Genomic DNA, 21,312 nt, shown 5'->3' with positions numbered 1-21,312 from the left:
AGGATATATTCATTCTGTTACAGCATGACAAAACTGCTAAATCAATCTGGGATGCGTTTAAGTCAAATTCGAGGGTAGTGAGAATATGATCAAGAGCAAAAAGACGCTGCTTAAGAAAGAGTTTGATTTGTTTAGCAGTTTACCGGGAGAAGACACGAAGAAGCTGATTGAGAGATACTGCCACTTAGTGCGATCAATGTCGATGTTGAGTATTACTAAAGATCGTGAAGAGTGGGTGGATAAGCTGGCTGATGCGTTACCACAAAAAGAGTGGGGAACATATTTGATGATTCTGAAAAACACGGGTGTTTATGATGGGTTGACTATATCTCAATTTATCGAAAAGATTGAGAGTCAGGACTTGGAACAGCAGAAGATCGCTAGGATGAACAGTCCAAGTGGTCAACAAGATGTAAAGATGTATTACAAAGGTAGCATTCCAGTTTCAGAAGCTGAAAGAAGTCCGAAAATCCAGACTGCGTTTAGTGCTGGGGATTCTACCGAAAAGATTGATCAGAGTTCAACTAAAAGCAGTGGATTCTCATCATTTCCGAGTGTCAATCCTAAAGAGTCAAACACAAGTTTTCATTCTCAACGCACGAAGATTGGAAATGGTTTTGTGATTCAGTGCAACATCGCTCTAAATCTTCCAGAAGGTCAAAGTTTCTCAGAAGATACTGCAAAAGACCACATGGCTTTACTTGGTTTAGTGTTGTTATCTTATGAAGGTCTTGTAGCTGGTCGGATCGGAAATCCTATGCTCACCAAAGAGGATTACGACCAAATAGATGCCGAAGAGATGGAACTAATGGATATCAAATGGTGTCTAGCGAGTGTTCTTTGGCGTGCTGAAAAGTTTAAAACAATTACCGGGAGAAATGACTTTCTTGATGCTCATGTATCTACTTTAGGTTTTGATAAATCTAAAGTTACTTGTTTTCGATGCAGGGAGAAAGGCCATTTCAAATGAGAATGCAAAAACAGAGAAGCTAGCGGTGCTCAGAATCCTTTTGGAAAAGATTATTACTACCGGAAAGCCATTTATCAGCAAGTTGGTCAATCACAAGACTCGCAGACGGCTCATGGTAGAAAGATTGAGGATTCGAAGAGAGCATGTTTGGTGGATTTCAACTGGAGCAACTACATATCTCCTGATAGCAAAGCTTGTTTAGTTGATCAAGATGATGAACAACTACCTGAAGGCTTCAGCTTGGATATGTTTGTTGATGAAAAGGGTGACTTTAAAGCTTTTATTGCCAAGATTGTGAGAGAACCAGACATGTTTGCCACATGGATGAAATCTATAGGGGAAACTGTGAAGTCTGTTGCATCTGATGAAAGTTCACTTAGTGGAGATGAAAGTTCACAAAGTTCTGATGAGAGTGTACAGAATGATATTAATTCAGAAAAAGAAGTTGTATTTGATCAAACACCGTCAGATTCTGGTTTATCAGATGCTGATTCTGAAAAATCTGTACAGTTTGATCAGTCACCAGTTGATAGCAGCAGTGATGATGAGGAAGAAAAACATATCAATGTTGCCAAAACTCATTTATCTCCTGAAAGTTTTCATTTCTATTTTGCAGATCACATGGAAAAGCTAAAGGCAAAAAGAGCTGCAAAAGAGCAAATGGAAATGAAGATTGAAAGTGTTGCTGAAGAGAATGATAAGACTGAGCTGGTAAGTGAAGAAAAGATGTCTAAAGCTGAGAAAGTGATTGAAGAAGAAAAGGTGATTGAAGAAGAAAAGGTGATTGAAGTGGTGAAAACAATCGAAGTTGAGAAGATTGTTGAATTGTAAAGCCTTGCGAGAAGTGTTTGGAAGCTTGCAAGGGATGTGCAACAAAAGATGACATAATTGCAGAGTATGAGAAGAAGAAGGAACAGTTACTGTTCAACCTTAACTATGTGAAAGAATCATATGATGTCTTGAACAAAACAGTAACTGGTCTCCAAAAGACAAATTCAGAAAGAGAACAAGCACTAACGATGATGAATGCTGTGATGATGACAAAACAAAAGGCAATCAACTTCTACATCGAAGAAAGTGCGAAATGGAAGCAAGAGTTGGAGACAGAAAAGATTGAGAATGATAGAATTAGACGTTTATTGCAAAGTTATTCAAGTTCTGATTATCTTATTAAACGTATTTACCCAACTGTTGCAGGTATGGAAGCTTTTCAAGATGAGAAGCCAAAGAAGAAGAAAGACTGTGGTAAGAAACCGACCGTTAGCTATAACAAGTGTCCGCCTCCGATTTGGGAAGGATATTCTCCTAGAAAACCAAACGAGGAGCAACTTGAAAAAGCAGTCAATATAAAGCTAAAAACTGACACAACTGATGAATTACCAGAAAACATTGACGTTACATTTACCCCGTCTGACAATGATCATGAGTCTGAGTTAATCAAAAAGGTGGTCGATCAGGTGTTGGATACTGATGAGGAGTCCGAGTCAAAATCTGAGTCTGGAGGGTCAAATTCGTCGGTCAAACGGTCTTACAGTAAAGAATTTTTGTTATCAAAAGCAAATTTGGATGATGAAACATTTGAAGTAGCATACATTTTAAATGATTCGGACAAATTATATTCTGACAAAGAATATCCAATAAGAAGTGTTCGTTTTGTATTGATCAAAAAGGTTTTCAAAATGACAGAAATTAATATTTCTGAAATAAAATATTTAAATCTTACTGAAAAACCTAAAAAGTACACTTCAAGAGTTCAACAACGATTAAACAAGAAAAATGGTTACAATTCTGGTTCGGGTTCTCAAAAGAAACCAAACCACAATCGTAGCTACAAAAAGAAAGGTTTAGGCTTTATTCCATCAGAAAATAATAAAAATTTGAAAAATTCTAAAACAAAAACAGAATTTGTTTCAGGAGGAAGTTCAGAAGACGAGCAAAAGAAACCGTTCTGGAGACAGTCAAACCAGGAGTTTCTTGCTGAGAAGAGAAAAAATGGATCTGAAGTGTCACATTCTAAGGAAACTCGTACCTGCTACAGATGCAATGAAGTTGGTCATATTGCATGGAACTGTCAGAAAATTGCCAAATCAAAACAGGGAGTTTCTAGGAAATTAAAAGAAAAGGTTGTTGATGTTGAACCACCAACCGAAAAACTTAAAGTTTTTGAAAACTCAACTTATGAGGTTGGTGAGTGTTCGAAGAAGAATTTTTATAAAAAGAAAGAAAAAGACAACCAAATGTGGGTTGCTAAGAAGGTTGATGTGAAAGTCGGCGATGAATCTGGTTCCACAAAGCCAGAAGAGCCACAAGGAGAGGTGAAAATTTCAGTGAATGATGATGAGTTTCCATCACTGAAATTTGAGGAGGTTAAAAAGAAAGTTGGTAAAATTGAAATCTCGAATCAGTTTTACAAAGAGAAAAATGAATTTGATGTCGAGAAAACATTTAATGGAAGTGTAAAGAAAATTTTTGGGAAGATGTTGAATGGGAAAGCTAAGGGGGTTAAAGATTTTTATGCTACTAAAATGGCAACATACAACCCTACTGCGCAAGAACTAAAAACCATCAAGTCTGAAAAGACTTGGATGGAAGTTTGTTTCCCATGATAGTCTTAGGACTACGCCGGAGATCCCAAGTTTTTATCGTGGATCAGGAATCGGCATCATTCTAGTGTTTGGAAAGTTTGTTTGAAAAATTTTGAAAGTGTTTGAATTTTACAGGTGAAAGGACTACGCCGGAGCTTCCAGGTTGGTAATTGAGAAGCAGGAATCGGCATCTTTATGACTAGTCTTACAAGTGGTAAAGAGGTTTATGTAGATGACTCATTCCTACAAGTGGTTTTGTTTAGTCAAAACTACAAGTGGTTATTTTTACAAGTGGTACAGAGGTTTCTGAACTGCAAATGGTAAATCAGGGACATTAAGTTGTACTTGATTTACTACATATCTGATTGATAAACAAGATGATGAACCATAACCCCAAATCTTTTGATAATTCTACAAGTTATAAACACAAACTCATTTTCCGGAAAAATCATTTTGATTAAAACAAACTTAAGTGTTTTGAGATCTAAATGAGAAAATGGTTTGTTGAAAGGGGAGTTCTGATTGTTTATGCATAGTGAATGGCGATTTGATGCGATTCGATATCAGTTGTCAAGTTTTTGTACAGTTTGTTTTACATTGTATGTTTCAAGTGGGTCAAGAGTCTAGTAGTTTTCAAATTTCCTTAATGTGTTTGCATTTTAGGGGGAGTAAGAAATTTTAAGAAAATCCAAAAACATTTGAAAATTTGAAAAAGACAAAAACATGATAAAATCAAAAATGAGTTTTTGTTGTAAAAAGAGGAAATGATAGTACATCAGTGGACTGTCACAACATGCTAAAGAAATGTAAAGAAAAGTGTGATAAACAATCTTACTATGGATGTGTCAGTAGGTTTTTACACACTTAGTAAATTGTGACGAGATATAAACATAAAAATTCAAACTTGCTTGTTCTGTGGGTTAATAACTTCTTGGATATATAGGTAACCCCTGAAATCTTGTTTGAAAGGTCCCTTATTCTGAGATACTAGGTCTTTATGCTCAGTGATATCTGGGGTATTATCCCGGGACTTCTGTTGTATGGAAGTACTGACCTAGTCCCCAGATAATGCTTTCCGCAAATGCTTGAAACATAGCATCGCCCTCAGCAAGCTGATGAAACAATAAAATTGATAGTCGCTGCTGTTGAAATCAAAAGATCCTCTAAAGGGGACACACCAAAAGTCGAAGCCGTCATCTCTCTGCGTATACGGAAGTATCGACCTGAGCTCTCACGACCCTCGCATCAAACCCTATACAGATATCATCTGTGGTATACTCACCTGTAAGACTGAATATTGAGATCTGGATACGGGAGTATATTCAAGTAGTAGGACACACGAATGAGTTCAAGTTATTAAGACATTAATATCCTATCTCGGATCAGTTGAAATTTGTGTGAAAATTTAAGTGGACAAATATACTGACAATCTAGGTAAATTGTTTAGAACTTAAAATGCAATGAAGCTTAACGGTGTTAGTGACATGTCTCATAACTGATATGATCCTCTTACACGAACTCACAAAAATATTGTTTGTAAATATTTCATTTCTGCATTTTGTTATTTTCAAGCAGTGTCATTTACTTTCTTTCAGAAAATTTAAAAATTTAAAAGATTTTGTGTGTGTTTTAGCATAAACTTTTGAAAAAGTCAAAAAGATTTTCGACAACTGATGTTGGAAAGCTGATTTTCAAAATTCCAAGTGCTAAACATGATGACATTGTTGTGAGGGGGAGTGTATCTTAATGTCAAAATATGTTTTCTAATTCAACAAGTGGTTCATCATGTGTGTGTGAATTGAGGGAGAGTAGTTGCTGATGCAGACAGTTAGTTTTGAGGAAGAGTCAGTGTTAGTACATACATGTTGTTGGTGCACATGTTATGAGAGGGAGTCATCTGATTATTTCAGACTGTTGAAGCATTAAATTTGTTAAATTTAAAAACTTACTGTGAGGAAGAGTCTATGCAGGTTAAGTTGTGCCAGGTCGATCCTGAGACTCAAGCTAGAAAATAGCCAGGTTTCGATCGAGGAACATGAAGAGCCAGACAATGATTCTGATGTAGATATTGCTGAAGAACAAAGAAATGCCAGCAAATCGAGAGGGGAGTCTGAAGATTTTCAAGTTAAAGGGAGTCTGTTGATGAAGAGAGAAAGAGAAAAGCCCAGAGACTGATCAAGACTGAAGATGTGAAGACACAGCATTGTCATGACTCGATGGACGACTCCGTCAACATCTGAAGGGGAGTCTGTTGGTGCACTACATCTGTCGACTTTGTCTTGTATCGAGTCTTACATTGTATTGTATAGATTAGGGCGCGTTTTACGAGAAAACAGGGAGTGTATGTTGTTAGTGAGCTGGTTTCGCTCATAGTGACATTAGAAAGAGGTTTCGCTTTTATGGACAGGATAGTTTCGCTTATATGAACATATGAGGTTTCGCTCATATGGACATGTACGTATAAGCGAAACCATCTGCACTATATATAGGTGTACTCACGAGCGAAACCAGATCGATCTTCTTGCATTCCATGCCGAAGTGCTGCCGGTGTGAAGTTTGAGCTGTAAACGTTGTCAGATCTATAAAATCAGCATATTTAGTGAAGAACAAGCTATTTCTACCTCCGTTTCTTGTAATTCCGCACCTGAAACGTAGTTGAACGCCTCTGAACGACTCAATTAGGTCAGAACACGATCCTACAACTTTTAAGGTTATCCTGTTGTCTCAAGGCTTGAATGTATGGAATTTTCACAACAACGCATAGATGTTTGTATCAGTATAGCATGCATTTCCAGAAAACATAACATTGATTTAAACTGAGTTTTACTTCAATACTTTGTTTTGTGCATTTTCACCTATGGTTTAGTTGATACATATTTCACTTGCCATACATGACATTTTGTTTACACATTACATGATTGACACTTGACATAAACATTTTGACATGGTTTTCACAATGACATTTGACAATTGGTTTAGACATGGGCAATTTACATTGGTGGTTTGTTTGGGTAAGTGATTTAAGTAACGAGACGTGTGTAATGTGATAGAAGCATGGTGGATACGCCGCTGGTACTTCCTATATATAAGTGCTTGTATTATATTACATGTCGTAGCGTTATTTAAATTATTCAATTTGGATTTATACATTTTTACACAAATAACATATTTTTCACATGACATTGTTTTACAGAACAGTTTGTTTTATACAAATTCATTTTTACTTGGTTATTCATTTAACCTTACATTATTCTTTTAAATATACATATCTATTATCGCTTTTCAAATGATTTACAAAACAAAACATTTTACAAGGATCATGACTGACTTTTGTTAAATAACTTTTTCTAAACTTATAAGTCATGAATCTTAAATCAATAAAACCTATGTACTCGCCGACATTTTTATGCTGACGTACCTATTTTCACATGTGTTTCAGGAGATGATGCATAGGATTGATCAAGATACACATAGGCGGACTTGGGCCTTAGTGACAATAAAAGATGCAAGACTAGTTAATTTTGTTATACTTCTTTATTTGTTAAGATATTGTAACTCTTTTAATCAATAAAACAACATTTCAATTTTTCCATGTGTTATGAAACAATGATTCTGTTACAACACTCCCCGACGATTCCGCCACGTTTTGTTGTTTTACGTGGTCGGGGTGTGACAGAAAAGTTGGTATCAGAGCTCATGGTTATAGGGAATTAGGTTATTAGTAATACTTTGACCTAGTCTATAACCTTCCTAGGACCCTAACGCGAGTTTACTTGCGTTTAGTCATAAAACAATACCGTCACCTATCCTTAGGCGACAACCACAACAAGAACATAAATTTCAAAACCGCTTTGAAAATTAATCATCTGTTCTAGGATGATTGATTACTAGGTTTTGAACCCTCTAAGTTTTCAATTCTCGTCAAAGTTTGGGTCTTATAATGTGAACACATGCAAACTGGAAGGGTGAATGCCTGTACTCTGAGTTTTCTGTCTAAGGCTAGAATGTTCGTACAAATCCGCAGTATCGGACCAGTCACTCTTACCTGGGAACTCTTGGGGTGAGTGTTCACTTATAGGCAAGCATGTCTTCAGCGATACATTATTATGACCCGTTTGCTTTGATTTGTCATCGTCTCATTTGTTTGCCTTAGGTAGCAAACAAATGATCGCAATTCGTATGCATTGCCTTTCTGTTTTGTTTATCCGATAACATTTCATTTGTTGCTTCCTATGTCTTTCATTTTTCTTCTAGAATGTCTCTTTACCGCAACAACGGTCGAATGTCCGAGCAAGCAGCCAAGCTTGCCCAGCAAATAGGCGAAGTAATTCTGAAGTCCGTGGATTTAGGTATTGCCATGGCTAGCCTCAAAAATGGAGCCACTCAAGAGTCACTGAGGAAAGTAGAAGTCAAGCCTGCACCAAAATCAAGGAAGCGTAAGGCTTCAAAGAAACCCGCAGCAGTTGCACCTAATCCAGCAGGACCTAGCCAAAAGGTAACACCCCCTACTAAGAAGCAATACAAGGGAGCAGCACCACTATGTGACAAATGTAACGGGCATCACCAAGCTCACCTGCAGTATCGTGTGTGTGTGTATTATGTGGGCGAATTAATCACCTGGCAAGTACTTGTCGAATCAACCCAAGCCAAGGTGGTCCGAGTCAACCACAAGCCAACCCTATCCAAGTTCGTTTTCCACGTGGATCGTGCTACAACTGTGGTGAAACGAGCCATTTCAAGAACAAATGCCCAAAGATTGTCAATGCAAATCCAACCCTTGGATAAGCAATTGGCCGAGCAAAAGATGTTGCTGTCTTATGCCTTTGTTTCTTTTGTTTTCTTGTATTGTGAAACAATCTATTTTGTTCACAAATAAAAGTCGTTGTTCGCAATTCTGATATACAAATGTAGCTACATGTCTGTATGGCATTTCCCTATGATACCTACATCAAGGAATTATGTTCTTTACAAACTACTCTTGTGATTCTCCCTTTCAAGTGATCGCTCATGATTTCCTTGAAAGTTTTAAATACTCATTTCATTCTAAGAAATGAGGTACATGAAATAAAGTGACATTATGAGTAATCGTGCTTTAGCACATCTGTGCCTTCGAATCCCCTGGTTAGATAACTAAGGGTATTTTCAAATCTCATACCCATTACGTTCTGATTTTTCAACATGCATAACATAAGTTTTCAAAACAACCTTCATGATTTCAAAAACATTTTATATATAGTTCAAAAACGTTTTTAATATAGTGTATTTACGTAACATATCATATGCATGATTTCAAAAACATTGTCTATATTTTCAAAAAAAAAAACAACCTCCATGATTTCAAAAACATTGTCTATGTTTTCAAAAACGACCTTCATGATTTCAAAATGTTATTAATACAGTATAATTACTTATATCAAGTGCATGATTTCAAAAGCACCATTCATGTTTTCAAAAACCTTATACATAATTTCAAAATTCATCTTGCATGATTTTAAAACATTTTTATAAATATACCTACCTAATACACCTACTTTATAATTTCAAAAGTATTATATATAAGGTTTCCAAAAACAATGAACACATTTTAGAACCCCATGCATAGTTTTCGAAATATTTTCCTCATACAATGACTTAACCTTCAAATTCCGCTTCATATGTCGCCTTGGCATATCTAGCATCTCAACTTCATAAGTATTTTTACTTCATGTTTTGACTTAAGCACATCTAGTGCAAGGTTTCAAAACATCTTCAATTCCCAAAATCCATGTGGGATCTTTTTATCTTCCCAATTAGATCCTTGTGGATAATTGTCATTCAAATTAGAATCCTTAATTGGATTCCTTGTGTGCCTTAATTCGAACATTTCGGTTCCTTACAATCAAAATCGAACTTCCTCTTTAAGATCTTTCTATCTTCATAGTTAGATTCTTGATAATGTTTAAAGTACCAAATGAAATCCACGGAATGGATTCCTAATGTGCTTTAAATACTTGTGCGCAATTAGCAAAATGATAACAAATTTAAAATCAAGTTAAACAATTATGTGATTATTTGTTTATGCATTTTGTGTTTTCTTTTATGCATTTTGTGTTTTTGTATACTCTGGATATTCGTTATCCAAATCCTCGTAGAACCTTTCATATCTTTATATCAGGGATTCGTAGTAGGATATTCAAAAAGGTACTATCTTAAATCCTTATTGGGCTTCTACATGGTAGTCAAGACCCTTGGATTACATAGTACCATTCCATGATTCAAAAAGAGACCCTTTGAGTGGTCTAGTCAAAAGATTGATTTAGAATCTGGTTAAGAATGACATGTGATGATACAAGCTGAAAAGACTCATTGGCGGTCTAGAGATCATTTATTGACTCAATTAAAAGGACCCTATGGTAGTCTAGCCACAATCATCACAGGATTGTTCGTAGTTTTCTTCCCCTACATATTTTAAGATGCACTGTGCGGACTATGCAAGGAATTACATAATTATGGATGCATACATAATTATGAAGTTCAGTGCACGGAAACCATGGTAAGACTTATTATGTGTAAGAACCAATAGTGACAACCATAACGAAATGCGAACAATGTAATAGAGGTACGGTGGACGCACCAATAACACTTTATATACTTGTATAGAAGTGTCCCTCTCACATTGCAAGCATGACGTTATTTAAAGTTACTAGACGTTCAAGACTCTAACTAGTATTGTTTGATCTTTTCAACTTCATGTTTCAAGCTCTCACAAGTTTCCTCTAAATAAATTTCGGGACGAAATTTCCTGAAGTAGGGGAGACTGTGACACCTGTGTCAGTTCAACCATCAAACAAATACCAAACCAATGAAATATTATATTTCATACTTGGGATTTGTATAAACATGTGCATCATTTGCACATATCAATTCTTGTTCGATTTCGGGCTCTAAATCGCTTTCTGGAAGGTTATGCGCGCACTAATGCGTAAATATAACCAGTTTAATGCAACAAACACTCCGGAACAGTAACATAGGCTTAAAATACCTTAAATAACCTCTACATAACTTACAAATAAGTTTTGGAAGGTTTGGTGTGCCGAAATCAAGTTTATTCGCTTACAGGGACTAAATTCGACAAACTGCGAAAGTATGTCAATTTGTACTGTAACGGACATTCCGGAACTTGATCATAAGTTAAACACACCCTAAATATCCTTTACATAGCTTAGAAATAGGCTTTGAGGGGTTCGGTGTGCTAAAATAAACTTTTAGGTCATTTAGGGACTAAAAACGTCAAAAAGTGCGTAAGTTTGCATTTTCGCGCATAACTTACGTTCTGAATACATCCGGACATCCAAAAATTTATGTAAGCATTAAAATATTTTTTTTTGTGTTTGGTATAAGAAAAATCCATTCGTCGCGCAATTTGGATCGTTTTTCGCGCTTATGCGCATTCCGTCGTAATTAAGCAAACATCGCGATCATACGACCAAACGAACCGACATCCGACATATTTTTGAGCATGTTTTGAGTTCCCTATACTTTAACTTCATTTTAGAGCCTTGAAATGAGGTTAACGGGGTTTAAACGCATCAAAAATAGCTTAAACGGGCTGCAGAACCTTGTATACTCTGGATATTCGTTATCCAAATCATCGTAGAACCTTTCATATCTTTATATGAGGGATTCGTAGTAGGATATTCAAAAAGGTACTATCTTAAATCCTTATTGGGCTTCTACATGGTAGTCAAGACCCTTGGATTATATAGTACCATTCCATGATTCAAAAAGAGACCCTTTGAGTGGTCTAGTCAAATGATTGATTCAGAATCTGGTTAAGAATGACATGTGATGATATAAGCTGAAAAGACTCCTTGGCGGTCTAGAGATCATTTATTGACTCAATTAAAAGGACCCTATGGTAGTCTAGCCACAATCATCACTGGATCGTTCGTTGTTTTCTTCCCCTACACATTTTAAGATGCACAGTGCGGACTATGCAAGGAATTACATAATTATGGATGCATACATAATTACGAAGTTCAGTGCACGGAAACCATGGTAAGACTTATTATGCGTAAGAACCGATAGTGACAACCATAACGAAATGCGAACAATGTAATAGAGGTACGGTGGACGCACCAATAACACTTTATATACTTGTATAGAAGTGTCCCTCTCACATTGCAAGCATGATGTTATTTAAAGTTACTAGACATTCAAGACTCTAACTAGTATTGTTTGATCTTTCCAACTTCATGTTTCAAGCTATCATAAGTTTCCTCTAAATAAATTTCGGGACGAAATTTCCTGAAGTAGGGGAGACTGTGACACCTATGTTAGTTCAACCATCAAACAAATACCAAACCAATGAAATATTATATTTCATACTTGGTATTTGTATAAACATGTGCATCATTTGCACATATCAATTCTTGTTCGATTTCAGGCTCTAAATCGCTTTCTAGAAGGTTATACGCACACTAATGCGTAAATATAACCAGTTTAATGCAACAAACACTCCGGAATTGTAACATAGGCTTAAAATACCTTAAATAACCTCTACATAACTTAGAAATAAGTTTTGGAAGGTTTGGTGTGCCGAAATCAAGTTTATTCGCTTACAGGGACTAAATTCGACAAACTGCGAAAGTATGTCAATTTGTACTGTAACGGACATTCTGGAACTTGATCATAAGTTAAACACACCCTAAATATCCATTACATAGCTTAGAAATAGGCTTTGAGGGGTTCGGTGTGCTAAAATAAACTTTTAGGTCATTCAGGGACTAAAAACGTCAAAAAGTGCATAAGTTTGCATTTTAGCGCATAACTTACGTTCTGAATACATCCGGACATCCAAAAATTTATGCAAGCATTAAAATATTTTGTTTTAGTGTTTGGCATAAGACAAATCCATTCGTCGCACAATTTGGATCGTTTTTCGCGCTTATGTGCATTCTGTCGTAATTAAGCAAACATCGCGATCATACGACCAAACGAACCAACATCCGACATATTTTTGAGCATGGTTTGAGTTCCCTATACTTTAACTTCATTTTAGAGCCTTGAAATGAGGTTAACGGGGTTTAAACGCATCGAAAATGGCTTAAACGGGCTGCAGAACCTTGTATACTCTGGATATTCGTTATCCAAATCATCGTAGAACCTTTCATATCTTTATATGAGGGATTCGTAGTAGGATATTCAAAAAGGTACTATCTTAAATCCTTATTGGGCTTCTACATGGTAGTCAAGACCCTTGGATTATATAGTACCATTCCATGATTCAAAAAGAGACCCTTTGAGTGGTCTAGTCAAAAGATTGATTCAGAATCTGGTTAAGAATGACATGTGATGATATAAGCTGAAAAGGCTCCTTGGCGGTCTAGAGATCATTTATTGACTCAATTAAAAGGACCCTATGGTAGTCTAGCCACAATCATCACAGGATCATTCGTTGTTTTCTTCCCCTACATATTTTAAGATGCACTGTGCGGACTATGCAAGGAATTACATAATTATGGGTGTATACATAATTATGAAGTTCAGTGCACGGAAACCATGGTAAGACTTATTATGTGTAAGAACCAATAGTGACAACCATAACGAAATGCGAACAATGTAATAGAGGTACGGTGGACGCACCAATAACACTTTATATACTTGTATAGAAGTGTCCCTCTCACATTGCAAGCATGACGTTATTTAAAGTTACTAGACGTTCAAGACTCTAACTAGTATTGTTTGATCTTTTCAACTTCATGTTTCAAGCTCTCACAAGTTTCCTGTAAATAAATTTCGGGACGAAATTTCCTGAAGTAGGGGAGACTGTGACACCTGTGTCAGTTCAACCATCAAACAAATACCAAACCAATGAAATATTATATTTCATACTTGGGATTTGTATAAACATGTGCATCATTTGCACATATCAATTCTTGTTCGATTTCGGGTTCTAAATCGCTTTCTGGAAGGTTATACGCGCACTAATGCGTAAATATAACCAGTTTAATGCAACAAACACTCCGGAACAGTAACATAGGCTTAAAATACCTTAAATAACCTCTACATAACTTAGAAATAAGTTTTGGAAGGTTTGGTGTGCCGAAATCAAGTTTATTCGCTTACAAGGACTAAATTCGACAAACTGCGAAAGTATGTCAATTTGTACTGTAACGGACATTCCGGAACTTGTCATAAGTTAAACACACCCTAAATATCCCTTACATAGCTTAGAAATAGGCTTTGAGGGGTTCGGTGTGCTAAAATAAACTTTTAGGTCATTCAGGGACTAAAAACGTCAAAAAGTGCATAAGTTTGCATTTTAGCGCATAACTTACGTTCTGAATATATCCGGACATCCAAAAATTTATGTAAGCATTAAAATATTTTGTTTTAGTGTTTAGCATAAGAAAAATCCATTCGTCGCGCAATTTGGATCGTTTTTCGCGCTTATGCGCATTCCGTCGTAATTAAGCAAACATCGCGATCATACGACCAAACGAACCGACATCCAACATATTTTTGAGCATGTTTTGAGTTCCTATACTTTAACTTCATTTTAGAGCCTTGAAATGAGGTTAACGGGGTTTAAACGCATCGAAAATGGCTTAAACGGGCTGCAGGGACCATTTCTGCCATTTTGAAACTTTTCTGAAGCTGGCACTTGCTAGCGTTGCGCGAGCACCTTCTGCCTATCTCGTAGCGCTACGCGAGCACCTCATCTGGGCAGAAACACCATGTTTTGCACTTGCAGGTCCTTTTTCAGCACCTCTCTTGATGTCTAGGGGCTATTTTGTAACATTTTCAATACCGTTTGCTGGTTTTGGGGCACCCCTAGTATTCCAAAACCATGTGCCCTATGTGTATGGTCCAGATTAAAGCTCAATAATCGAGGAACGATCCTAACGGTTGTGCAAAAACTATAATTACCCACCTCCTCTTCACTTCTTCTTCACATATTTGCTCTCAACATCTTCTCTAAGTTGAAGATCCCCTTGTGGAACTTCATACCTGAGAAATTTTGGGTTCAAATGTTCAAGGCTTGGACCTGTTGTAAGTATTCTTTCGTTCTTTTACGTTTTAGCATTAAAGTCAAACTTTGTTTGACTTTCTGCATTGACCAGTTTATGGTCAATGCGAAGTTCGTTTGAACTTCATAACGTGAGCGTAATCACGATGGATATAGTCCCTAGTGACTACACCTACTGATTACCACGTTATCTAGGCTCAGTGACGAGTCATAGTTTCGGCCAAAATGCGTTTTCTCGCGTATTTTGTGACCAAACTACTCTAGGGTATTAAAACCGTTTGTTTTAATACCAAACATGTTTTCTAGCTTTACTAAACATGTTCTAGCATGTTTAGCTCGTCGCTTTTAGTTTTGTGCTTGTCTAGGGTCGTAAGGGTAAGCGATCTAAACAATCGCTTATGCTTTCGAACCCGACCCATTTGGTCGATCATTAGGATCCGACCAAACACTTTAGGTGACCATAGTTGTATAGGGAATAACCTTCCGAGCTTATACCTTATGGTCACTTCGTTTAAGTAGTTGTATAATAGGTAGTTTATATGCCTTAGATAAATTACCAAAATACCCTTTTTTCACGCATAAATTCATTTTAAGCATAAGTAACATAACTTTTGACATCTAAACCGATTTGGCAACAATATTAAACATGTTAAGGCATATTTCACTTGTCATAGGGCTAGTTAGGCGTTCCGAACGCGTTTTACGCGAACGACGCGTTAAAGTAGCATAAGCTACTTAAACGGGTCGTAATGGGTTATAAGCACTTAGCTTAGGTTTCATTTTAGTATATGGGCTTTGTTAAACCATATCATATAAGTTCCAATACTCATTTGGTTTACGAAACCTCATACTATCCAATCTCCCGATTTAGGTCCGGTTATTTATATAGTTATCTATATAGGGTGCCGTTTGATTCCGTGATCCCTCTAGCTTTGCTTGGTTGTTGTTCAAGACTTCTAAGCACCCTCAAGTGAGTACATAGTCCCCTCTTTTACTGTTTTTCAAACATTTTGGGGTGAAACACATGTGCCTACTTGTTACTTTCATGCTTTTCATGTTTTCACATCATATACTTGCTATGTTCACTAGTACACTATTGGTACATGATTTCATTATGTTTTTGCTATGTTTGTCCTTTGTTGCATACTTAGTACATTTGATTTATATTACCTTTTCATGCTATGTATGTTCATCATACTAATACATTGTTTTACATCATATCACATGCTATGTATGTTCATTTTGTTCATACTTAGTACATTCACATCACATCACATGCTTACATTTTGGTATGACATTTGGTTTGTTTAAATAGGACAATGTTGTCACACCCCGGCCGCGTCAAAACAACAAAACCACGACGGAAACACCAGGGAGGTGAGTGGCGACAGAATTATTGTTTCAACAACCATGGCAATTAAAGTTATGTATTATTAAAATTAAAGTTACATTGTCTTTGAGTTCAAACTAAACTAACATAATAACTGTCTTTTTAAGTCACTAAGGCCCGAGTCCGCCTAAGTGAAGCACAAGCATCATCATGCATTAGCACCTGAAACACATGTAAAAATAGGTACGTCAGCATAAAAATGCCTGTGAGATACATAGGTTTTGTTTATGCAGATTCATGACTTGTGGTTTGAAAAGTGTTTAACAAAATGTAGTCATGAATCTGGTAAAATGTTTTCCTTTGTAAAACAATGTGAAAATCGATATGAAAATCGAATGATAACGAATGAACAATGCATGGTTAAATGAATAACCAAGTGAAAGTGACTTTGTATAAAATATGTAATTTGTAAAATAATGTCATGTTTTTATATAAAATGTTTCATGTCTTGCCTAAGTGGTTTAGATAACGCAACAATGCATAATACAATAAAAGCACTTATATATAGGAAGTATCGGCGGCGTATCCACCATGCTTTTATCATATAACATATAGCCCCGTTACATAAGTCACTTATCAATAACCAGTCAAAATGTAATGTTCAATGCCAAAAATGTTCATGTGAAAACCACGTTGAATGTCATGTGAAACATATATCATGTATAACCAATGTAATGCATAACAAGTAGGAAATCATCTACTTAAACTATGTGAAAAATGTCAATGTGAAACAAATGTCATGTATGGTGAATAACTAGAAGCTACTCAACCCCATAGAAAATGTACAAAACAACGTTTTTGAATAAACCTAAGTTTAAATCAAATGTTATGTTTTGCAGAAAAACAATGCTTTATGATTACAAACATTTATGCAGTAATGTTAATCGCATACATTCAAGCCTTGCGACTGTGGCGACAAACCCTTAAACGAATTAAAGGTTTATCTAAATTATGTTGTCGGATTCTGTCATTCCCAACTTCCAAACAAACCTAGGAAGTCGGAAACGGGAGTTGTCAATTCCTATGGTACCATTCATAAGTCCGAGCGGCGTGATCAATGTTAATGAATGTATTATTGTCCCGATTAAACACACCAAATGTCATAACCAATGTAAGCATGCTATGAAAACCATGTACTAGGAATGCTAAATGAACAAGCCTAGTAGAAATGTTCATGTAAAACAATGTGCTAGCATGCTTATTAAACATACATAGCAGAAATGTCATGTAAAAACAATGTGTACATATGCTAAATGAACATATGCATCAAATGTGTAACAAATCAATGCGCTAGCATGCTTGACATACATAGCAAAACACAATTGAAAACATGTATTATAAGTGTACTAGGTGAAACTAGCATGTTTATGTCATAAAAGCATGAAATGCACGAAAGTAACACGTATGTACATGTGTATCACCCCAAAATATTTGAAAACGGTAAAAGAGGGGAACTATGTACTCACTTGGGATTGCTAATTAGTCTTGAGAATAAGACCAATTTAAGCTCCAAGTATCACGGAATCAACCGGCACCTAGTATAGGTAACTATGTTAATAATCGGCTCCTAAGTCGGGAGATAGGATAGAATGAGGTTCTATAAATCAAATGAGTAATTGAACTCATATGGTATGATTTAATAGGCCCTACATTTTGATTGGAAAGCCTACCTAAGTGCTTTTGACCCATTTCGACACATTATGGTAACATAAGCTACTATAAGGCGTCGTTAGTGTAAAACTATGTTCGGATGGTAATCTATGTGCTATGTCAAGTCTTACATGCCCAATTATCCCTAAGCATGTTACTAAATCAGATTATATGTTAAAAATATGTTCACATAGTCAAAATACGGATTTATGCTTCAAAAGGGCATTTTGGTCATTTCCTATAGGCATACAAGCTAACAAGCATACGACTAACCAATCCTATGTGATCATAAGGTATAACCTCTGAGGTTATTACCTATGTAACTATGATCACTAACTAAGCTTGGTCGGATCCTAAAGATCGACCAAACGGGTCAGGTTCGAAAGTCTAAGCGGTTGTTTAGACCGCTTACCTTACGACCCTAAACAAGCACAAACTAAGAGTGTCGAGTTAAACATGTCAAAACATGTTTAACCTACTGATTTGGTATCAAAACAAAGTGTTTTGATACCCTAAAGTAGTTCCGTTGCAAAATGCGTGCTAAAACGCATTTTGACCGAAACTTTGACTCGACACTACAACTAGTTAATGTGGTAATCAGCGGCTATAATCACGAAGGATTATAACTATCGTGATTACAATCACGTTTCAAAGTTCAATTGAACTTTGACTTGACCAATTGATGGTCAAAACCGAAAGTCAAACTGTTGGCCAAACTGTTTGACTTTCTGCATAAACATAAAGAAAAGCAATAAAGAGAATGAAAGAAGCTCACTTAGGGTCCTTGCTATCTTTTCTACAAAGAAGACAAAGTCCCAAATCAGATTAGAGAGCTTCCAAAGCAGATATGAAGGAGAGAAAAGAGAAATGAGCAATGAATGAATGAAATGGATGGGCTATTTATACTTGTTGGTGATGCACAAGATCAATCCATGTGTTTGTGTGGCCAACAAGGAATGATCTCAACCCTACAAATGTTAAGAACTGATTGGGAACCTTGGAGAACACATAAACTTAGAAATTACAAGAACAGCCCCTGAATTAAGAAACAGCAGCCAAAAACAAACTTTCTGGTTACTGGGCTGTTCAGGCGCCCCGTGTAAGAAATGGGGTTGGGCTTACGCGCCCCGCCTGACCTCCCCAGTTCAGCACAAGTTTCAAATTTGGCAGCTTTAGTCCCTGCATGTAATCGAGTCCATTTCAGGCCTTTTTGACCCCCGTTAAGCCATTTTCAAGGCTCTACAAGGTCAATAAAGTTTAGAGGGCTCAAAATAAGCTTGGAACACTCTCGGATGTCAGCTCATTTGGTCGTACGGTCGCGTTGTTCGACAAATTACGACGAAACTCAAACGGACGTGTGTACGAACCAAATTAAGTGACGAGTGGTATTTTTGCATGCCGATCACTAAAATAAAAATATTTTAGTGTGTACAAAAATTTTGGAAGTCCAGATGAGGCCAGAACGTAAGATATGCGCGAAAATGCAAACTTACACCGTTTTTGACACTTTTAGTCCCTGTAAGATCATGTAAGCATGTTTTGGCACACCGAACCTATCAAAGCTTATTTCTAAGCCATGTTTAGGTTATATATGGTATGTTTAACTTATGATCATGTTCCGGACTGTACGTTGTCTTATGAAACGGCAGACTTTTGCAAGTTGACGCAAATAGTCCCTGAGAGCGAAATAACTTGTTTTTGCCATACCAAAGCCTTCAAAACTTATTTCTAAGTTATGTAAAGGTTATTTAAGGTATGTTAAGTTTATTATGATGTTTCAGAGTGTTTGTCGCGTTAAATTGATCAAAAATCAACGCGGGCACAAAACCAAACATAAATGACAAACATTGGGATCAAAACACACTGTTTTATTAATATTGTATTGTTCAGAGTCTGTATAATGACATCACAAGCACAGATGTCACAAATGTACATTCATTAACATTGATCACGCCGCTCGGTAGTAGGTAGTGGTACCATAGGACTTGACAAATCCCATTCCTAAAATCCTAGGTTTGTTTAGATGGATGGAATGACCGAATCTGAAAACATTTCTTTTTGATAACTTTTAAGGTTATCATGCTGTCTAAAGACTTGAATGTATGGAATTTTCACAACACCGCATAGATGTTTGTATCAGTATAGCATGCATTTCCACAAAACATAACATTGATTTAAACTGAGTTTTACTTCAATACTTTGTTTTTTGCATTTTCACCTATGGTTTAGTTGATACATATTTCACTTGCCATACATGACATTTTGTTTACACATTACATGATTGACACTTGACATAAACATTTTGACATGGTTTTCACAATGACATTTGACAATTGGTTTAGACATGGGCAATTTACATTGGTGGTTTGTTTGGGTAAGTGATTTAAGTAACGAGACGTGTGTAATGTGATACAAGCATGGTGGATACGCCGCTGGTACTTCCTATATATAAGTGCTTGTATTATATTACATGTCGTAGCGTTATTTAAATCATTCAATTTGGATTTATACATTTTTACACAAATAACATATTTTTCACAAGACATTGTTTTACAGAACAGTTTGTTTTATACAAATTCATTTTTACTTGGTTATTCATTTAACCTTACATTATTCTTTTAAATATACATATCTATTATTGCTTTTCAAATGATTTACAAAACAAAACATTTTACAAGGATCATGACTGACTTTTGTTGAATAACTTTTTCTAAACTTATAAGTCATGAATCTTAAATCAATAAAATCTATGTACTCGCGGGCATTTTTATGCTGACGTACCTATTTTCACATGTGTTTTAGGAGATGATGCATAGGATTGATCAAGATACACATAGGCGGACTTGGGCCTTAGTGACAATAAAAGATGCAAGACTAGTTAATTTTGTTATACTTCTTTATTTGTTAAGATATTGTAACTCTTTTAATCAATAAAACAACATTTCAATTTTTCCATGTGTTATGAAACAATGATTCTGTTACAACACTCCCCGAAGATTCCGCCACGTTTTGTTGTTTTACGTGGTCGGGGTGTGACAAGTGCTGTTACTGGAATGGAAGACAAATCAGTTCGTACTTGTTGGTGATGCCTATCCAGTGCCTTACAATGTTCAAGAAGTTGCTCGTCAAATGAAAGTTAAAGAAAGGCAAAGAAAGGAAATGAAAGCTCGTGGAGAAATCGTTGATGATGACTCCGATGTAGAGCTATTTGGAGATGAAGAAGAAGAAGAAGATAAAGATGATAATAATGAGGAAAAGAATGACAAGCCTGATGATCATGATGATTAAGATGATAAGGGAGATGATGATAACGATCAGGGTGCTTCCGGGTTATTGATCACAGATCCAATTGTTCAAGAAAGAATCGATGAATTGATGAATGATGAAATCAATGAACAAGAGGATGACTTACAAAATGAAGCTTCATCATCAGGAGAGCAGCATGCTGATCAGGTATTTCTTTCAAACCCAACTGTCATTTACTTGAATGTTCAACAAGAAGGTGAAGTTGAAGTTAGAAGAACTAGAGCTGAAATGCTAGAAGAGTTGGGGTTAGAAGAAGGAAAGTTTAAGTTTGATATTGAGGACGAGATTCCTCAGTCACCAGCAAAAGACTTCGAGCCCAGATATGCATATGAAGCAGATCATTATGATGATGTGATTGTTGAAGATGCTTCAGATTCATCCGAAGATGAAATTGATTTTC

At 36.2% G+C, this 21,312-nt stretch overlaps 1 protein-coding gene across 1 annotated transcript; it reads left to right on the top strand.

Moving 5' to 3' along the window:
• The first annotated feature begins 1,216 nt into the window (after positions 1 to 1,216).
• LOC110870124 (protein SQS1-like) lies at positions 1,217 to 20,894 on the top strand. The gene is made up of 3 exons (XM_022119326.1): positions 1,217 to 1,361; positions 1,587 to 1,732; positions 20,676 to 20,894. Exons 1-3 carry the CDS (start codon positions 1,217 to 1,219, stop codon positions 20,892 to 20,894), a joined length of 510 nt encoding a protein of 169 aa, XP_021975018.1.
• The last annotated feature ends 418 nt before the right edge of the window (positions 20,895 to 21,312 follow it).

This window comes from Helianthus annuus, chromosome 8, assembly GCF_002127325.2.
Source record: "Helianthus annuus cultivar XRQ/B chromosome 8, HanXRQr2.0-SUNRISE, whole genome shotgun sequence".
In the NCBI taxonomy this organism is placed as follows: Eukaryota; Viridiplantae; Streptophyta; class Magnoliopsida; order Asterales; family Asteraceae; genus Helianthus; species Helianthus annuus.
The sequence above is the reverse complement of the archived record's forward strand: the minus strand, read 5'-3'. Positions and strand labels throughout refer to the sequence as shown.

Excerpts from the sequence above, each read along its gene's own strand:
- LOC110870124 (XM_022119326.1), top strand. The coding sequence starts at position 1,217 with ATGTTTGTTGATGAAAAGGGTGACTTTAAAGCTTTTATTGCCAAGATT. Across the intron at positions 1,362-1,586 it reads TTCACTTAGTGGAGATGAAA|ATCACATGGAAAAGCTAAAG; the intron begins GTTCACAAAGTT and ends TCTATTTTGCAG. Across the intron at positions 1,733-20,675 it reads AAGTGATTGAAGAAGAAAAG|TTCGTACTTGTTGGTGATGC; the intron begins GTGATTGAAGAA and ends AAGACAAATCAG.